At 34.9% G+C, this 21,545-nt stretch overlaps 1 protein-coding gene across 2 annotated transcripts in view; it reads right to left on the reverse strand.

Moving 5' to 3' along the window:
• Positions 1-4,642: 4,642 nt before the first annotated feature.
• Positions 4,643-21,545, reverse strand: part of RXFP1 (relaxin family peptide receptor 1) — a 98,398-nt gene continuing 81,495 nt past the window's right edge. The window contains exons 10-18 of one of the 2 annotated variants that reach the window (XM_021698881.2): positions 19,847-19,918; positions 17,474-17,545; positions 16,345-16,416; positions 13,064-13,135; positions 12,128-12,199; positions 10,118-10,347; positions 8,093-8,503; positions 7,147-7,365; positions 4,643-4,988 (exon numbers count right to left, since the gene is read on the reverse strand). In XM_021698881.2, the coding sequence (XP_021554556.1) occupies positions 4,687-4,988; positions 7,147-7,365; positions 8,093-8,503; positions 10,118-10,347; positions 12,128-12,199; positions 13,064-13,135; positions 16,345-16,416; positions 17,474-17,545; positions 19,847-19,918 (1,522 nt within the window). In that variant the 3' untranslated portion in view covers positions 4,643-4,686. The remainder of the gene's footprint in view (positions 4,989-7,146; positions 7,366-8,092; positions 8,504-10,117; positions 10,348-12,127; positions 12,200-13,063; positions 13,136-16,344; positions 16,417-17,473; positions 17,546-19,846; positions 19,919-21,545) is intronic. The other variant, XM_044912588.1, reaches the window with a different exon arrangement.

The following is a 21,545-nucleotide window of genomic DNA, read 5'->3' on the forward strand; positions in this document are numbered from 1 at the left end:
AAAAGAAAAAAGAGAAAGAAAGAAAGAAAGAAAAAAAAAGTTGAGGTCTTTCTGATATTTATTTTTAAATTTTAAAACACTTTGGTTTAACTTAGAGGATCACTCTGACCTAGAGCATGGTCCATGAGTTTTGGAACACAGTTTTTTTTGTAAGAAAACTATGACTTGTATCTGCATTAATTTAGTGCTTCTATTGCACCTTCCACTGATAGTAGGAACTAGTTACATAGTATGCTAGTAATTACTTATCAAATTAAATTAAATGGAAGTTATTCTGTTTGGGGAGGTGGAAGGATGGAAGAAATGAGTAGACTGAATAGACAAACCAAATTGCTTCTAGAAAATTATTTGAAAATATTTTAAATGCTAAAAAATAGTTTCAGATGTATATTTTGTAAAGTCACTGCATTCTAAGACTCTTAAACATAGGTTACAATCATAATTTTTATAGGATTACATATTGTCTAGCCTTCATGATTATTGCTTTTTTCTTTTTAAATTTTTTTTTTTTTTTAGAGAGAGAGCATGTAGGGGTAGAGAGAGGGGAAGAGTGAGAGAGAGAATCTTAAGCTGATTCCATTCTCAGCAGGGAGTCCCATGTGGGCTCCATCTGGGGCTGGATCTCAGGACCCTGACATCATGACCCTGAGATCATGACCTGAGCTGAAATCAAGAGTCGGACACTTAACTGACTGAACCACTCAGGTGTCCGTGCTTTTTTCTTTTTCAGAAATTCTTTTCTAGAAAAATATTTTTCGGGGTGCCTGGGTGTCTCAGTCTGTTGAGCATCTGACTCTTGGTTTCTGCTCAGGTCTCAATCTCAGGGTTGAGCCTCAGGTAGGGCTTCACACTCAGCCTGGAGTCTACTTGTCCCTATCCCTCTCCCTGCTGTGCCATACCCCTCACCCCCATTTGCTAGCAAGCGTGCATGCTCGCACTCTCTCTCAAATAAATAAAATCTTAAAAAAAATATATTTTTCTATTCTATTACTTACTAGTAATAAGATTCTTAAGAATAATAAGTAATCCCAAAATAATCTTATAAGAGAATTTAAATATGTTTTCATTTTTGTAGGCTTTAAAAAATTATATAGTCTGAGTAGTTAGAGAATTGACTATATATATTTTTTTAATTTTATTATGTTAGTCACCATACAATACATCATTAGTTTTTGATGTAGTGGTCCATGATCCATTGTTTTCGTATAACACCCGTACTCCATGCAGTACGTGCCCTCCTTAATACCCATCACCGGGCTAACCAATCCCCCCTCCCCCCTCCCCTCTAAAACCCTGTTTGTGTCTCGGGTCCACAGTCTCTCATGGTTCATCTCTCCCTCCAATTCCCCTCCCTTCATTTTTCCCTTCCTTCTCCTAATGTCCTCCATGTTATTCCTTATGTTCCACAAATAAGTGAAACCATATGATAATTGACTTTCTCTGCTTGACTTATTTCACTTAGCATAATCTCCCCCAGTCCCATCCATGTTGATGTAAAAGTTGGGTATTCATCTTTGCTGATGGCTGAGTAATGTTCCATTGTATAGATGGACCACATCTTCTTTATCCATTCATCTGTTGAAGGGCATCTCGGCTCTTTCCACAGTTTGGCTATTGCAGACATTGCTGCTATGAACATTGGGGTGCATATGGTCCTTCTTTTCACTACATCTGTGTCTTTGGGGTAAATATCCAGTAGTGCAATTGCTGGGTCATAGGGTAGCTCTATTTTTAAATTTTTGAGGCACCTCCACACTGTTTCCCAAAGTGGCTGTACCAGCTTGCATCCCCACCAACAGTGTAAGAGGGTTCCCCTTTCTCCACAACCTCTCCAACATTTGTTGTTTCTTTCCCTGTACATTTTTGCCAGAGAATTGACTATATTTTTTTAAAGATTTATTTATTTATTTTAGAGAGCGTGAGATAGAGACCATGTGGGGGAGTGAGGAGGAAAGGGAGAGAAAGTCCCAAGCAACTCCAAGCTGAGCGCAGAGCCTGAGGTGGGGCTCGATCTCATAACCCTGAGATCACAACCTGAGCTGAAATCAAGATTCAGATGCCCAACTGACTGAACCACCCAGGTGCCTTGAGAATTGAATATTGTAAGAAGAACTATAGCTTTCTATTCTGATTTTTTGTTGAAAGCATAACCATATTCCTCAGGTAGAAAATTTATTGGTATTATTCCAAGTAAGAACGGAAAGCACTCAAAGCAATCCATATTTTTAATAGAATTAAATTGTAGGCAATTTACTTTCAAAAGAAATCTATACAATTATATATTCAATAAATATATTTTTGATTCCAGTATTTTCATGTTTCAAACGTTTTTGGTGTATTTAAAAGTACCTGAAAACATTTTATTCCTATTTAAAGATTTCAAATTATGAAAGCAAAAAATTCCAATAGCTCAGAGACCAGAAGAATAACTAGCTAAAAAGTTAATCTCTTATGAACTGGCCGGCCATGCAAAAGGCAGGTAAATCCATCTCTTGATGACAACTACTTCTTCTTTGAAGTAAAACATGTACATGCAGACCTTTCCTTCCTTCTTGAGTCAGTTCATTCTAGCTCTTTTCTTTCTTTTCCCTCTTACCAGCTTTACTGAGATCTAATTCAAATTCATCCACCTAACATGTACAATTCAGTGGCTTTTAGCATATTCACACAGTTGTTTATCCATCACCACAATCAATTTGAGAATCTATTTTTTGCCCAAGAAAATACTCTGTACTTTTTAGGCAGCATCCTCCCAACCCAGTCATCCCCAGTAATCTCTAATTTACTGTCTGTCTCTATGAATTTGCTTCTTCTAGATATTTCATGTAAGTGGAATCATACAGTATTTGTCCTTTTGTGTCTGGCTTATTTCATACTCATCGTGTTGTAGATGATGTGTCAGAACTTCATTCTTTCTTATAAATGGTTGAATAATATTCCATTGTATGTATATACCACACTTTGTTTATCCGTTTATTAGTTGATGGGCACTTGTGTTGTTTCCATCTTTTGGTTACGTAAATAACTAACACAATGAGCATTTGCATACAAGTACCTGTTTGAGTCCTGTTTTGTATTCTTTTGGGTTTATACCCAGGGGTGAAATTGCTGGATCACATGGTAATTCAATGATAAGCTTTTGAGGAACCACCAAACTGTTCTCTATTGCAGCTGCATCATTTACATTCCAACGAGCAATGCAGAAGGGTTTCAATCTCCACATCCTTGTCAATACTTATTTTCTTCTTTTTTCTTTTGTTGTTTTAATTACAGCCTTTCTAGTACGTGTAATCTATCTCATTGTGGTTTTAGTTTTCATTTTTCTAATGATTACTGATGTTGACCAACTTTTCAAGTGCTTATTGGCCATTTGTGTATCTTTTTTTGTGGAAATGTCTTTTTAAGTCCTTTGCCCACTTTTAAATTGGGTTGTTTATCTTGAGTTGTAGGAGTTCTTTATATATTCTGGGTATTAACTCCTTCTCAGATATAGGATTTGCAAATATTTCCTTCCATTCTGCAGATTGTCTTTTTACTTTTTTTTTTTTAAAGATTTTATTTTTAACTAATCTCTATACCCATTGTGGGGCTCGGACTTACAACCCCAAGATCAAGAGTTACACGTTCCACCTACTGAGCCAGCCAGGTGCCCCGTCTTTTTACTTTTTTGATAACATTCTCTGGTGCACAAACTTTTTAATTTAGGTAAAGTCCAATTTATCAATTTTTTCCTTTTTTTTACTTACGATTTTGTTGTCACATCTAAGGATCCGTTGCTAAATCCAAGGTCTTGAAGATTTACCCAAATGTTTTCTTCTAAGAGTTTTATGTCTTATATTTAGGTTGTTTAATTTTGAGTTAATTTTTTGTATATAGTATAAGGTAGGGGTCCAACCTCAATCCTTTGCATGTGAATATCCAGTTGGCCCAACATCATTTATTGAAAAGACAGTTCTTTCTTCCTTTGATTGTCTTGTTATCTTTGTTTAAAATCAATTGACTGTAAATGTGAGGATGCATAGAGAAGTGCTATTTTGAGTTTATATCAGAACATCTTTTTTCAGAGTAATACTGTGTATTACCTCTCAAGCATACAGGGACTTCAGGAGAGGTAAGATGAATTCTTAAAACAAAATATCTATTTTGCCAACAATCAGATATTTTCTCATTCCTCATTTTTCATTATTTTGAGTATTCCAAAACCTTAAACCTTTATTTACAAGTGTCCATGATTATTGTGTTTGCTGATATGCATGACAGACAAAGCTCTGCCTTAAACTAAGAACTGCAAATGGCCTTCGTATATTCTGTTGTAGCTACACATAATTTGACATTGCAAATTGAAAAGGTTCTATGCTGTGCACTTCCAGAAATTTACTGCAGTGCTACGTGCATAATGGGTACTCAATAAATGCATGGTAAAAGAATGAATAAATCTTTCTGAAATAGATTTCTCTTAATTTCTTATGCAAAATATGTACTAATATATACACATTGTCAATATAATTTATTTCCCTTTATACAGGCCCCCATCACTTTGATTTTTCAAAAATAACCTCATGTCCTTGTAATAGCTTTATCTTAACCATTATAAATTATTAATTTTGCGGCATTCATTTTATACTAATAAATCCATCGTGAAGCATCCCACAACATTCTCTGCATAGCAATGGGTTTCAGAGTCAGTTATGAATAGGAATTGAGTCTAGTTGATTGAGAAATTAGTGACAATTCACAGGGGTCTGTGAAAAGAGCTGGCTTTATTAACTCAGATGGTATCTCTTGCAGTGGCCACATTTCTACCCAGATGAATGACGGAGCATATGTTTTCTGACTTCCTTTGCTGTCAATAGATCTTCTTTGTCTGTAGTTATACCAAAACTGATGGATCATTTCTTTGAATGGTCTTGTGGTCAGAGTATACAGAATTGGGTTCAAAGCACTGTTGATAGGCAGAATAAAGATCACTACCCAAGAGGTTATGGTACCTAGAAGAGAAAAATGCAGTAGTTTTAGTGTTCAGGGATGTTTACAAGGTATAGAAACCCCTTTCCCTTGTTTCTCCCCCAGCCCCCTTTTGAGTCTTAATTTTTTCCCTTTGATGTCACATAATTAAATACCAAGTCTAATGTGTTTCCAGGATGTCTTTTCAGGGTGCCAGTGTTTGAGGGGAGTGCTGGTGCTGCAAAAAAAACAGGGTTCTTTGCTAAGTAGCTTTTCTTGAATACATCCATAAAAGTATTCCATTAGGTAGAAACATTTTCCACCAAGTGATTGCATATTATTGTGATATGATTCCATTTTAGGAAAAACAGTATCATTTAGCATTCAAATCATACCTTTTCCAGTATTTTAATTGCTGGATAGTACATATAGTGTTTCTCAAAATATATAGTTAGATTTCTGCTATTTCTTTGGTTTTAAAAGTAAGTATTCATTTTTAGACTTTTGACTAGATATTTCGGTAAAAACACTGTTGGCTAAACTTATCTTAAAAATCACTGTAGTACATAGGTAACTACCAAAAGTTCAGATTTGTTATTATAATTTAATTGATGCTATTTTCCCTCTTTGTTGTTTATAAAATGTAAGATACTATTACCACCAACCATAGGATAAAACAAAATTAAAATTGTATGTTTATAACTTTTAAAAATGTGAATATATACTGCACTATACTTATAATTAACAGCATTTTGCACATTTTTTATTGTGATAAAATATACATGACATAAAATTTACCATTTTAATCATTTTTAAGCATGCCATTCAGTGGCAATAAGTACATTCATAGTGTTGTGCAACCATCACCACCATCCATCTCCAGAACTTTTTCATCTTCCCCACTAGAAACTCCATACCTATTAAACAATAACTTTTCACCCCCTCTCCTCCCAACCCCTGACAACACATTCACAAACTTTCTGTCTCTATGAATTCGACTACTCTGGTTACCTCATACAGTGGAATCACACAATATTTTCCTTTTGCGACGGGCTTATTTCCCTTAGCATGATGTCTTCAAGGTCCATCCATGTCGTACCATGTTTCAGAATTTCCTGCCTTTATAAAGCTGAGTAATAAACCATTTTGTGTGTATAACACACTTTGTTTATCCATGCATCCATCGATGGACACTTGGGTTATTTCCAGCTTTTGGCTATCGTGAATAATGCTGCTATGAACCTGGGTATACCAATGTCTGTTTGAGTTCTTGCTTTTAGTTCCTTTAATTCCCAGAATTGGAATTGTTGGGTCATATGGTATTTCTATGTTTAATTTTTTGAGGAACCACCATGCTGTTTTCTATAGCAGCTGTGTTATTTTGCATTCCTACCAGTGATGCACAAGAGCTACAATCTCTCCAAATCCTCACCAGTTTGTGTTATTTTTCGTGTTTTTATTTTTTTTATTTTTTTAAATTTTTAAAAATTTTTTGTGTTTTTGATAGTAGCTATCCTAATGAGTGTGATGTACATTATTTTTAAATACCAAGAATGCATTCTTCAGTCATCCCTCACACTCTGGGGTAATGTTCTCTAAATTGCTATGCAGGGCGCCTGGGTGGCTCAGTTGGTTAAGCGACTGCCTTCGGCTCAGGTCATGATCCTGGAGTCCCTGGATCGAGTCCCGCATTGGGCTCCCTGCTCGGCAGGGAGCCTGCTTCTGCCTCTGGCCCTCCCCCCTCTCATGTGCTCTCTCTCTCTCATTCTCTCTGTCTCAAATAAATAAATAAAATCTTTAAAAAAAAATAAATAAATTGCTATGCAATCTGGGAAGAAAAATGTCTTATGTTCTCAAAAAAAATGAAGTAAAAAAAGAAAAAAAATGAAGTAAATATTTGATAGTCATTTTTACCTGTTTGGTCATCTTAAGCATGACATTATCAGAATTACAAAACACAGAGTGTTATTTATTTGAGTTGTTACTTTGTTCCAATAATAATTGTGCTTTAGGCATTTACGGAAATAACTGAACAGTTTCCTCCCAGTAAACTTTTGATTGATGAACAGAGCCTGAAGTACATGTAACTCTGACTTACAATTCTTAAAATGAGTTGGTGTTAAGGATCTTAATTTTCTTTCTTAGAGGAACACTGCAGAGACAGACTTATTAATTTTTTACAGAAAGAAAAAAAAGTTGTACCTGGTATTTCTACCTGAAGCAATGAAAGAAATTTCAGTACAAAAATGGGTATCCAGCATAATGCATCAGTAAATACAATAAAGAAAAACCGTTTGGCAAGGATCATCTCTTTTTTAACTTGATTCCGTATTTCAGTTGCTGTTATGGCACTTTGATGAACGCTGTAAAACATGCTTCCATAGGAAAAAACTATGATGATAAATGCCGCCAAGTTAACACCTGTTTAGAATGTAAAGATTATTATTGATGTGTATTAGCATCCTTTCAAAACAAACACACACACTCTTAGCTGTTTGAACATGAATATGTTTTTTGTTCTTCATAAGAATTACTAAGGTACACAAAAATAATGAATTTTTTAAAAATTTGAAGTAATGTTGAACTAATGAGGAATAAGGGAATTTTAATTTAAAAATGGCATATTAAAATGAGATTATAGTGATTCAGTGAATATCCTGGGTCTTTTAAATTAATCTTTATAGGTTTTTTAAATCATTCAATTAGTTTAAGTTATTTGAGAATATATATATATATATATTTTTTTTTCTTTACCCTCCCCCCGAGAATATTTTTTACAAGAGAAAAACACTTGTATGTCTATTTTCAAGGCAAAGACTTGTGTGGCTATTTTGAATTTGTTCATATTATAAGTGCAAAGGGTTAAAATATGTTTTATTTAGTATTATTAGGGCGACTGCCCAAAATACAAGTATTTACTGTTTTGTCTTTTATTAAGGAGCATGTTGGAATTTATATGATAAAGTGGTAGTTCAGGGCAAAAAATCCCTTTAGGGATATTCTGACAGAATTCGTCCCAATGTCAGTGAGAAAAACTGGTTAGAAGATCTGAAATAAAAATTTATAAACATTAGAAGAAATAATGAGACTGACATTATGATTTATTCTAGTCATTAAATAAAAGGACTTATAATCCAGGGTTTCTCACCAAGAAAAATTGTCACTGAATAAATCTGGGCTCCAGTACTTCCGGTATCTTCTGAATGAAGAGGGAAACACACTCCATTGGTGCCATAGTAGTTTTTGAAAAATTCCTTATTGGTCAATGGAATGAGAGCCACTATAAACCCAGTAATCCAAATGAGAATCAGAACTGTAATTGTTCTGCATTTTCTAGGTCTTAAACACCTAAAAGGATAGACAATGCAGATATATTTTTCCAGGGTCAGAAATGTTAGCAGTAACACTGATACTTCAGTGGACAGAATGGCCAAAGATCCCACAAGCTGACAGTGAATACTCTCCATCCACAGCTGCGCATGCTTGTTGTATTCTCCACGAAACTTTAGGTCAAAGGCTCCGATCAGAAACAGATATATTCCCATTAGGCAGTCAGCACCTATAGGATCAGTAGATGTTGCAAATTTAGAGAAATAAATAGGTATAATGGAATTAACAATAACTGGTAATATTTTTAGTATTAGCAAAAAATGCCTAATTTACTTCCATCTTAGGAGGAGGTACTTTTATTCTAACAGTTCATTTATGGGTAAGGACCTCTTCAGCAACTGTCTTCAAGTCTGTGTGAGCAGGGATTTTGTCTGTTTTGTTTTCCATTCTGGTCTCATCACCTAGAGGTGTTGTTGAGTAAATGGATAAAATGCAATTATGTTGAGGGGCGCCTGGGTAGCTCAGTCGGTTAGGTGTCTGCCTTCAGCTCAGGTCATGATCCCGAGGTCCTGGGATTGAGCCCAGAGTCAGGCTCCCTGCTCAGTGGGGAGTCTGCTTCTCCCTCTGCCTGCCACTCCTCCTGCTTGTGCTCACACTGTCTCAAATAAATAAATAAAATCTTAAAAAAAAAAAGCGCTCTATAGTCAATATAATTTTGAAGGGCTTAAGTTATTTACCCAGAGCTGGTCTAAGCAAACCTGTTCTCTTTGATTCTCTCTTCCCACTTTTACATCTTTCTCGGTCTCTTTTTAGGCTCCCCCATCCCCAAAATCAGTTGTTAATGTGATGCACTATTTGGTGATTTTGCTTTTTAAGCAAACATTTCATATCAGAGAGTAGGTGAGATTTTTTGACTACACAGGCAATCTACACAAGGTTTCTGAAATCACATCACTGTATAAATCATAAAGCTGTCCCTAATCCTTAAACACTGAATTATATTCTAGCCTTCACCAGAGAAATTGAGCATACTCAAAATTTTGTAATTAACAATACAAAGTAGTAACTAATTTCTGACTTCTATTTCTTAGGTAGTTTGCAATGAATAAAACAAACATTAGACTTGGAATGAGTCTGGGGGGGGAAGACATGGACAGCACACATAAAGCAAAACATCATGTAGATTGATACTTGCTGGAGAAAGTATGAATACATTGTAGGCCACTTGACACTATGAACAGCCTGACCACTTGCTTATTTCTTGCTTATTTTTCTTTGTAGTCCTCATTTAACACAGTACTTGGCGGTCACATTTCAAAAACTTAAACAAAATTTAATACTATGTAAAAACATTTTCTTATTCAAATATTTCAAATTACGAATGGAAGAGATTTTAGTAGCACAGAAACCAGAAAAACAGCTATCAGTTAAGTCAATATCTATGATCCAGACATGCAAACAAAAAAGTAAATACAATTCTGAGTGTAAAAATATGACCGTGAAAAGTTGCCATTTTATTCACAGTAGAAGAGTTTATATGCTTTAACAAAACATGCCTTCAGAGAAGAAAACTAATGAACGAGATATTTTTTATGAGACAAAACTAATGAACAAGACCTTCATTAATCTGTGTAAGGTAACTGAATTTTCCTGTTTCAAATACTTATTCTCCTTCTCACCAAAGTCATTTTATTTTCATTACAGTGAATGTGAAAACAACATATAAGCAAAAAGGAGAAAAATGTAAAATCTTGTAATTCTACCACTCTGTTTACTTATTTTTAATACCAGTGCTTTTATGTATTTCAAAACTATAATTCTTCTTCAATCAGGAAATACTCACAGCAGAGAGAAATGATTGACATGGCATGTAGCTTGTTCTCAGACCTGATATAAGGTCTCATACAAATGACAAAGATGTTTCCAAAGCATGTAACTGCAGATACAACCCAGACAAACACTCTCTGAATAATGTTTGCCAAGAGGTTTTCTAGAGATGAGATCCCATCAGTGTTTGGTTTACAGCTGCGAACATGGGGTGCATACCCACAGTACTGGAATTTCTTAAAATATCTGATGCACAAAGAGAAAGTTAAATAAGATTTTAAATTTAATTCAGTGTCACTATACATTCATATTTCTTTTCTACATTTTCTCAGTAGAAAGAAAATGTCTTAATATGAGGCTCACAGTCATGCAAAACATTAAGGATACTAAAGATTTACATTTTAATTCTTGTGAACTTGATTTCACTGCAAAAGAATATGTGGGTCAGAGCAGCAAATAGGCATCATGAATATACAAGTGTGCGACATGCCTCAAAACATAAATAAACCATTAGCATGGGATCAAGAGAATTAATCCATCTAAGGGAACTTTTATTGGATTTTTAGTGTTTATGTAGCTCCTATTGTTGCTTCATCTAATCTTTTCAGCCCTCTGGGGAAGAGGAAGCCAAATGTTTTCTCCTCTGGCTTCCGAGGCTTTTCTATTATAGAAGTTATTATGTGAGCTGAACCTGCCTGTTCACATGCTTATCTCTCGACCCGATTTTGGTACGTAATAAGGTGTTCAATAAATATTTGTTGAGTTAATTTTTTCATCAATAGAGAGACCTCTCGTGTTGATGAAGACACTATCCAGATAACCAGTAATGGCTACTGTGTTACCAGCAACACCAACACCATTTATTGAGCATCTTCTAGGTATCAGGAATCAATTCTCAAATCAACTCCATGAGCAAGGTATTAGCATCACCATAGGAGGAGATGAATCTTCAGTGGAGGCAAATTATTTGCTATGAAATTTTCTAATAAATGTAGAAATTGGAGATCAAATTAGATCTATTTGCCTCTAACGCTATGTACTCTGGCAAAAATTATAAATGATCATTATAGTATAGAGAGCTGGAGTAATATAAGGTAAAAGCTTGACAATTACAGTATATTGTCCTGTTTTTAACTCTTGCTGCCTGAATTCCTTAGATCTGATATGGTTTCTGCCCAGTTCCTTGAGTTGTTTCTTGGGTTTTATGAGCTATACCATTTTCTCCCAATAAACTATGTTTGGCTTACACTAGTTCGAGTGGTATGTGTTGCGTGCAATTAAATAAACTTTTATAAGCATCTCTCTGAAGAGTTATGGAAAACAAAAGAATGTCCTGCGTTAGACTTAAAATATAAGCAAAATTATAGAGTGATGTTGGCTGACATGACACTTTCTAAATTGTCGACACTTAATTACCCTGGCACGGAGATCATTCTAATCTCTGCTGTAAGACTGCATTCAATTAAAGAAAAATGTTTCCAAAGCATGGAATCAATGGTACCATAATACACACTGTTTGAATAAAAGATTTTTCAAAGCTTGCCATTTTATCCATACACACTTGCTCCAATCATGTCCTGACATTGGCGGCAATTTTTACTGAGGATTTCTCCATACTTTCCTCATTTACAGCAATTATTTATTTACAATTATTTTGTGTTGCTTATATAAGTTCCTATTTCTTCACCTGGTAACACTTAGACCATGTGTGTGAATTACTAGCTCATCAGACAAATATCACTATGTATGAATGGTATCCGTGCTAAGGAGAGCTTATAAGACTGAGTGTGTTCTCTCCACACTCATGTTCTCTGACATTGAAAAAATCACCTTTGATTCTACCAAACCATGGAACACTAAAAATCATCCCACCCAATAGCAACACTTCAAGAATAATATTGTTTAGGCAAATGAGTCGGCGGAAAATTTGATAGATTGGATGCATTGGGTATGGATATATTAGCACAGTGCACGTGGAAACATAAGATTGAAATCAAGGTGAAAAACAAGAAAAACATCTGCTTACATGTGAGAGAGATTCATTAGAGGTCTAAACATCCTGTGTTGGATATTTGAAATTTCAATTCCTTCCAGGCTGCTAAAAATATCAAATTAATTATCAAAATAACATATATCACAAGGGTGTAATAAAACGAGTTTTTGTGAAGGACAGTTAAATAAAATGCTGTCAGTTAACACTGATTGTGAACCAAACGTTAATACTCAGCCTGCCCTATGCACTTACTTCCCCAACTCTTTCTTGATTCTGACATTTTTACACAAATATCTCCTCTATTTGAATTTTTTTGATCCTTATAGGTCATAACACATGCTTTGTGCATAGTAACTACTCAATAAGGGTTTGTGGAATAAATGAACACACATTATCTTTTAGATAATATTACAATAGCAGAGAGGTTTGACATTTTTCTAATAATTTTTAGATAATATATTTTTTTCTAATAAGATGCCATTTTACTGAGAGAACATTTAAATTAAATGAACTGAAGCTTATCTTTTAAAGGCAATTCTTAGACCATAACAGATTTGTGTGTGTGTGTGTGTGTGTTTGTGTGGTGTAAGTACTGATTTATATAATCTAGAATATTGCATCTTTGGGATAACGATGGCTATAATAAAATCCTAGATACCAGTGCTAATGGAGAAATGAATATGCAGAGTTGCCTTCAGAAGATCAAAGCAAACAATCTAATATAAGCTCATGGTGATTACAGGAAAATATAAAATCATTATCTGATTTTTAGTTTATAAACTTGTAAGATAAAACTGTTTGTTCATAGTCTAGTGAGCACTCATATGGTTTCATGGTGTTTAACTCATATCCTGGGAATAAAGCTTCTGATTTGAAAGATTGTATACATTTTATTTTATAAAATTTATTAGCTATTAGTTTATAAATAACAATTTCATCGTAAAACTATCCCCATAGGTATATACTTACAGAGACTTGAGTTTGACAAGATAATCAAATTGATCTGCTTGAATTTTCTGGATTGGGTTATAGGAAAGATTCCTGTTTTTAAAAAAAAGGCAGCAATAGGTCATTTCTAGAAACTGCTTAAGTAAAGAGACAGTGTTATCTGTTGACTGGATTACTTTTAAACATTAACAAAAAAAGTGTAGTAACAACACTTGCCTTACAGAGTTCATCAAATATTTAAATGAATTAATGGAGATAAAACACCTAGAATTGTGCCTGGCTCTTAATTAACACTATGATTTTATTAGTGAGTGGGAGCTAAGACAACATAAGAATGAAAGTGGACTTGTCAAGAAATGGCTCTCACCATAGACACAGTAGGGTGCTCTGCAAGAAACCACACATACCTCACCTTTTGCTTAAGATCTCATTTAGTTAAATGAAAAACAATCTCATTTTGTCAAAATTTGAACTGATAGAATCACCCTGAATACTTTTTACAATAAATCTTATGCCAAAGAGTGACATTTGTGCTAATGATTTGTGAGGCATGAAATGAAAAGTAAAAGGCTATAGCTGGGAACAAAGAGATAGAGACCAGAGTTACAGTGCAGCTCAATTTCGATAGAAAAGAATTTCAGAATCTTTGTAAAAAAAAAAAAAACCTTGAGACAAAAATCATTGATTAAAGGGAGCTTCTCAGGGCAAATTCTCTTAGAGAAATTTATTCTAGTTTAGATCGTTATTTAGGTGGGGAAGCTTCTGGGAGGCAGTGATTATAGAAAGAGTGGAAGAATGACAATGAAAATTGAGTTGTATAAAGAAACAAAGTGGACTCAACAGTCTAGGACTAGAAGGAAACTATCTGAACACAATACCGGCCATATATGAAAAGCCCACAGCTAACATCATCCTCAATGGTGAAAGGCTGAAAGCTTTTCCTCCAAAATCAGTAACTAGACCAGGATGACCACTTTTGCTTCTATTCAACATAGTATTGGAAGTCTGGCCAGAGTAATTAGGCAAGGAAAAAAAAAAGGCATTCAAATTTGAAAGGGAGAAGTAAAATTATCTCTGTTCACGTATGACATAATACTGTATGTAGAAAACCCTAAAGATTTCACACACACACAGAATTGTTAGAACTTATAACTAAATGCAGCAAAGTTGCCAAATACAAAACCACTACACAAAAATTGAATGTGTTTTTATACACTAACAATGAACAATCCAAAATGGAAATGCAAAAGGTAATTCGATTTACAATAGCATCAACAGAATCAAATATTTAGGAATAAACTTAACCAAGGAAGTGAAAGACTTGTGTTTGAAAATAAAATGTTGCCAAAAGAAATTTGAAAAGACACTGTATGTTTATGGATTAGCAGACAATGTTGTCAAGATGTCAAACTCCCTGGGGCGCCTGGGTGGTGCAGTCAGTTATGCATCCAACTCTTGGATTTGGCTCAGGTCTTGATCTCAGGGCTGTGATCTTGGGCTTCTGCGATTGAGCCCCAGGTCTGGCTCCACACTGAGTGCAGAGTCTGCTTAAGATTCTCTCTCTCCCTCTGCCCTCCCCTCCACTCCCGTGCTCTCTCTCTAAAATAAATAAATACATGTTAAAAAAAAAAAAGATGTCAATACTCCCCAAAGTGACCCATTGATTCAGTGCAATCTCTGTCGCAGTCCTAATACTCTTGGCATAGAGAGAAAAATCCATTTTGAAATTTGCATGGAATCTCACAGGAACTTGAATAGCTAAAACAATTTTGAAAAAGAACAAGGCTGGAGGCTTAACACTTCCTAATTTCAAAACTTATTACAAAGCTACAGTTATCAGTACCAGGTAGTACTGTTACAAAGACAAGTATATAGGCCAATGGAATAGGATAGAGAGCACAGGAATAAACCCTTGTATATATGGTGTCAAGACTGTTCAGTGGGGGAAAGGACAGTCTTTTCAACAGATGGAGCTGGGAAAACCAGATTACTATCCACATACAAAAGAATGAACTTAGAACTTACCTTACATCATGTATAAAATTAACACAAAATGGATCAAAGACCTAAATATAAAAGCTACAACTATAAAACTCTTAGGAAAAAAACATAGGGGAAAAGCTTCAGGGCACCGGATTAAGCAATGATTTCTTGTATACAACACCAAAAGCATAGGCAATGACAACAAAACAGAAAAATTTGACTACACGTAAATTAAAAACTTTTGTATGTCAAAGGAGACTATCAACAGTGTAAGGGCAATTTACCGAATAGAAGAAAATACTTGCAAATCATATATCTGAAAAGGATCTAATATCTAAAATATATAAAGAATTCCTACAATTCAACAACAGAAATCAACCCAATTAAAAAGATGGGCAAAAGACTTGAATAGACACTTCTCCAAAGAAGATATATGGCCAATAAGCCCATGAAAAGATGTTCAACATCATTAACCATTAGGGAAATGCAAATCAAAACCACAATGACTTTCACATCCATTAGGATGAATATAACCCCCCCCAAATAGAAAAGAACAAGTGTTGTTGAAGATGTAGAGAAATTGGAACACCCGTGCACTGCTAGTAGGAATGTGAAATGGTGTAGCTGCTTGGAAATCAGTGTGCTGTTTCCTCAAAAAGTTAACATGGAATTACCGTATGATCCAGCAATTTTACTTCTGGGGCTATATACTGAAAAGGATTGAAAGAAAGGTCTCAAACAGATATTTGTACACCCATGTTCATAGCATTACTCACAATAGCTAAAAGGTGGAAGGAACCCAAGTGTCCATTAATGGATGAATGGATAAACACAATGTGACATATATATGTCACATTATATATATAGTGAATTACTATTCAGAATAATATTATGAATTAATGCTATTATTCAGAATAATATCCAGAAATTCTGACACATGCTACAAAACGTACGCACCTTGAAGACATTATGCTAAGTGAAATAAGCCAGTCACAAAAGGTCAACTATTGAATGATTCCATCTATATGGGGTACCTAGAGTAGTCAAATTAATGAAAACAGAACAGAGATGCTGGTCAGGGGAGGTGATGAGGAGATATTGTTTAATAGGTATGGAGTTTCAGTTTGGGAGGATGAAAAAGTTCTGGAGATGGATGGTGGAGATGGTTGTACAACATGAATGTACTTAATATCACTGAACTGTACGTTTAAAATGGTTAAAATGCTAAATTTTGTGTTATGTATGTTATTACAATTTAAAAGATAAAAGACATTAAAACAAATAAAGAAGTGAAATGACAAAATTAGTATCAGTCTTACAATTGTGAGAGCTCCTTCAGATCCTTAAATACTTGCGGTGGAAGATTTTCAATCTTATTACTTCCTAAATCCCTAGGGAAATAATTGCAACCATGTCATATCAGTTTCTTAAGACTTTATTCATTGTTCTGTAATTTGTTAGGAAATGATTATACAACTTTTTAACAGTGCTGTTAGTGAGTTACACTAATTACCAGAAGTCTAAAAGTTTTAGAAAAGCGAGTGTAATGGGAAAATATAAAAATAATTTATCCCATTTCATCACTTCTTCAGAGACAAATGCTTGCTGATATTTTTCTATTTTCTAATTTAATTAATGCATGTGTTGTGCCTCTTTTCCCCTTCCCTTCATTCCCTTCTTCCTTTTACATTAGAGTAGGACTATGATTTGGAGCCTAATTTTTGCACAGTTCAAACCCAAGTTGTTCAAGGGTCGACTGTAGTGGCTAGTCCAAACTTTAGCAAAATCCAATTGAGAAAATTAATAGTAAAACATAAAAAAATTGTCTGAAGGACATGTACTTCATCCATTGCCCAACATATATTTTATTCTGATAATCAGCTACTATGTGCTCGGGCCACAAAGCTTTGGTTTATCAGAGTGTTGTTTTAATGCCCTTTGGAACTGGGTCACTGACCTTAAAAAAAGGACAGTGTAGACAATTGATTTAACTTATGTCTCTCTTCCATTATTATAGGTTGGCATGTTATCCAAGGATGTCTAATTTCTTTGTGGATCCAAGATTATCTTTTATTTCCAGAATTAGCAAAGTATGTCTTTTTATCTTATAGTCTCTGAATCCTAACTCTTTAAGAAACTTAAAAACAAATATGCTGTTCCTCTCTAGCAGTGGGACAGAGTGATGTAGGATGTATTTTATTTATTAATTTTACCCTTACTTTATTATTTCTTTGTAGCTGTGTTTCCTTTATCTCATTTTCCTCAAGTAGTTATTATATGTATATATATTGATGTGTATTTTTGTAAGCTATATAGAGTTCATTTATGGCTCAAAGTACATACAAATAATGCTAGGAAAAGAGATAAATATTTCTCAAATGTATAAAAGCATATATGTGTAACAAGTTTGAACTAAAACCATAGAAACAAAAGTCTTATCAAACTTACAATTCATCTAGCTTCTGGAGAGGTGCAAAAGTATTTTCATTTAGGTGATTAATTTTGTTTTTCCTCATTACCCTGAAAGTAAAAAGAAAAATATGTTGTGGCTCCTTGAGATAAGAGGTAAATGAGTTTTTGGAGGGAAGATTAACAATCTGAAAAAAAAAAGATAATTATATATAGTGCATTTTCACATCATGTATTTTGTAGTATGGTTACTTACCCAGTCTAATTTTAGTTTTAAATTTCTCAAGTCTTTTAATGATGATAAAAATAAAATATTATTCAAATTTTTAAGTGAGGTAGGGAAGAACTCTGCAAGGGAAATAGTGAAAATGTGAACCCTTGAGAATACAGACTGAATTTCATGCACCGGGAGCTGTATTAGGGAGTCGCCACTTCTTCAGTCCGCCTAGCACGTCTCTAACAGAAATCCCGCGCGCACGCGCACAGTAGCACTCATATGCATCTGGTAGCTGATGCGACTTGGGGTGGAGTTGCCTAAGGATGTCTAATCTAAACTGGACCAATTCAGAAGATCTCTAGTTTGGGATGTTGAACCAGACTGTATGTAATTCTTTTTTTTTAAAGATTCGTTTATTTATTTGACAGTGCGAGAGCGCACAAGCTGGCTCCCAGCAGGCTCAATCCCAGGACCGAGATCATGACCTGAGCCGAAGACAGATGCTTAACGGACTGAGCCACCCAGTTGCCCCAAAGACTGTATGTACTTCTTGACCAGTACATTTCTGCACTGATCTCATGTATTATGAGCCAGCATAAAGGAGTAACTCATGGAAAAGCTTTAAAATCCCGTGGCCTGGGTTGCTCAGTCCGTTAAGCGTCTGTCTTCGGCTCAGGTCACGATCCCAGCGTCCTGGGATCGAGCCCTATATGGAGTTGTTTGCCCAGCGGGGAGCCATCTTCTCCCTCTACCTGCAGTTCCCCGTGCTTGTGCTTTCTCTCTCTCCGACAAGTAAATAAATAAGATCTTTTTAAAAAATGTCTTAAAATGTTTCCAATTCTTTAAATGTGTGATATTCTCAGAGGTTGGCCTTGTTCCATCTTGAAGTATTTATTTTCTCTCTGCTCTCCAAACCATTACCACCTCCTGCCAGTATCCCTAGACCAGAAAAGCAAAAGCCCCTGCCAAGAGGAAACTCACAAATGATTTCCTCACACAGAGGCTTCTTTAAGAACAAATAAAAGTAGAACAGCGAAGAAGTTCCAGGTTTTGGTCTATGTCCTTCAGGTGCAATTTGGTTTCTTTTGGGCAGTTAGTAGGAACTGTTTTGCATGACTGATATAAAGCATCCCGCACCTGAAGACTGCTGAGCTCACTGTGCAAGAATTCAAACATCTTAGTGGCTTGAACTCATTGGAATGGGGGATGCATATTGGAGGAAAATTTTTCTTGTATCAGTGATAGCTATTGCATTGCCTGTACACAGAGGTCCTAGTATTATGTTTCTAGTATGGATTTGAAGATGGATTCTGGGATGTTTCCAGAAGGATTCTAGTATAGTGGTTTTCAAAGTTTTCCCCTGGTAACTGCTCTTAAAAACATTGGGACATAACATACACCCACAGAACCCGAGACTCAAGAAACAGTACATTTAATTACCTGAACTGCACTCTGATATTTCTATTCAATTCAATTAAACTTTGTTTCATTAAAAAAGCAAGTCGGAAGACACCACATTGCTTTCATCACCCACTTGTGACTTTCAACTCACAATTTGGAAAGCACTGTTCTGAAAGAATAACCCATAAATGAGGCAGTCGTGTTTTTATATTGAAAGAAGCTCCAGCATCCTTCACTTTCATGGAAAAATCAGTGTGAGTTTAAAATAGGCCAGAAAGACGTAAGGAGAAATCATACTCAATAACATTCTGAAGTTTATCCTGGTGTCCACAATTATATCTTCAGGGGTGTAGACATTCTGCAGTATTTTAAAAAATTTTGGTTGTAATTAAATTTTTTCCGCAATCTCTACAGTAATAATTTGCAAAGGGCAAACATTCTTACAGATTAAGACTAACTTAGTGTTTCTCAAACTGATATCCAAGGAGAGATTTTAGGTGGTCAATGAAAATTTCTTTCCATTAAAATGGGCATTATTTAAGTGTGAGAAAAACAGGTCTCATAAATAGAGTACTGTTGTGATGATCCATGCATGTTGTGAATCTTGATGAAGCTTGGTGTGAACTTCAATAATTTTGCCAATGCACTTCAGTTTCAGTTTTAAAACTTCAAGTCATAAGTGAACATTTGCCATAATTACTGTGGATGTTTATGTGAACTTATGTTCACATAAATGATTAATTTTGTTTGTAAAGATATTTAACATCACTTCAAAAGGATAAAACACTACTTACAAAACAGTTAAATTACTGCAGGAAATAAAAGTCAAATTTCTTAAATTATGGATATGGTTGCCTTCAAGGTCCCTGAAACATAAAAACAAAAATGATAAAGCTAAATTTTAATCATAGAATTAAATTGGTCAAGAATTACTTGCTTTCTCATAAAATATCTTTTTTTCACATGCTGTTTATTTCATATAGATTCCCACATGTAGCCACTTACATAAGAGCTGAAATAATACATATATGTAATGCTTCTTTTTCTGTGTTCATAGTAAAAATGTTTTGAGTCACATCTGTATCATATGTTCATATGGGTACATATGTTATCCTGAGAAATGTGAAGAGAATGAGAAGTCAAATTAAAAAATTTGTTATGATAAATATCCACTTCCTTACCAGATATTTAATAGCGATCTGTGTTAAACATCTGTCTACACCACTCCCTTGTGGTATATTCAATAAAATCCTATCTCCTTAAAAAACGACAACAACAACAACAAAACATGTGTCTAGACTTACCAATGGCATTTCTCTGAGTGGTGTGAACCTATTTGCTACAGAAGTCTGCAGAAGATTCTAATATTGCTGCAGAAGCTCCTGCTGTCAAAACAGTGTTTCACCTCTACGTCCCTTGCCTAAACACACCCTAGGAAAAATTCTCAATAACCTTTTACCACTGAGAACACCATTGTTTGCTTTATTATATTGCCACACAGGCTACACTGTCCTTGGTTTTCCAACTTCCAGTTCAGAGAGATGCATAGAGACCCTTGCTGTGTGATGCTGTCACCAGCAGGAGTCTGGTCTGAGAAGTAAAACGTGTCAAAAAACGTATATTTTAGTGTCTCTTCTTTATGGTGATCATGAAGGCATTCTTTTATTGTCCCTGTTTTGTCTTATCGTTAGGTTTATGGTGGAAGTTTGTAGAACAGAGAGTTAGCCAAGGTTAGGGATATACTTTCAGGAGTAGGTCCTTAAATCTGTTCTCTCTACCCCAATACTTAGTTTTCTGGTCACCAAATAATATAGAGCTATTCAAGAACAATTGTGACTAAAGTGTATGAGCTGAAGTATGACACAGGTATTAAAATCTGCCAGGGAAACATGGGTAACATTAAAAGAAACACCTATATTCTGCTGGGTAGGCTACATCTGGAATAGTCAGTTCTATTTTAGGCATTGCAATAAAAATAGACTTTGACAAATCAAGGTGTATCTGAACAATCTGGAAGACCAGGATGTAAGGGGCCTAGAAATCAAGTCAATTGAAGAAAAGGGTGTATTTGTGATAGAAAAGCGCAAAATAAGAGAGCTATATTTGAAGTCAGGCTGTGGAAGATATCATAGGGTTTTTCTATGTTGCATCAGGTTGCAACATTAGATTTACTGGATGAAGGACACAAAATATGTCGAATTTCAGCTCACAATCTAGTGTCCAGAGAATAATCTTATTATTGCTATAGATATTTAGCAGAGGCAATATACCACAACTCAAGAATTTTGTAGACAGGATTTCTGTACTATATGGAATATTGTATTAAGTTTTAAATCTTGATTCTAGATCATCCTTCTAAAGAAAAAATTCTATTATCCTATGAAATTGGAAACTAAGTACTTATAGTACTACTTTTTTTGGTCATTAGCTTTGGTCAAAACTTCTGGTCTCTCACAATATATATTGTCAATGACAGAGACCATCCATTTCCTT

Source organism: Neomonachus schauinslandi, chromosome 2 (genome assembly GCF_002201575.2).
Source record: "Neomonachus schauinslandi chromosome 2, ASM220157v2, whole genome shotgun sequence".
Lineage (NCBI taxonomy): Eukaryota > Metazoa > Chordata > Mammalia > Carnivora > Phocidae > Neomonachus > Neomonachus schauinslandi.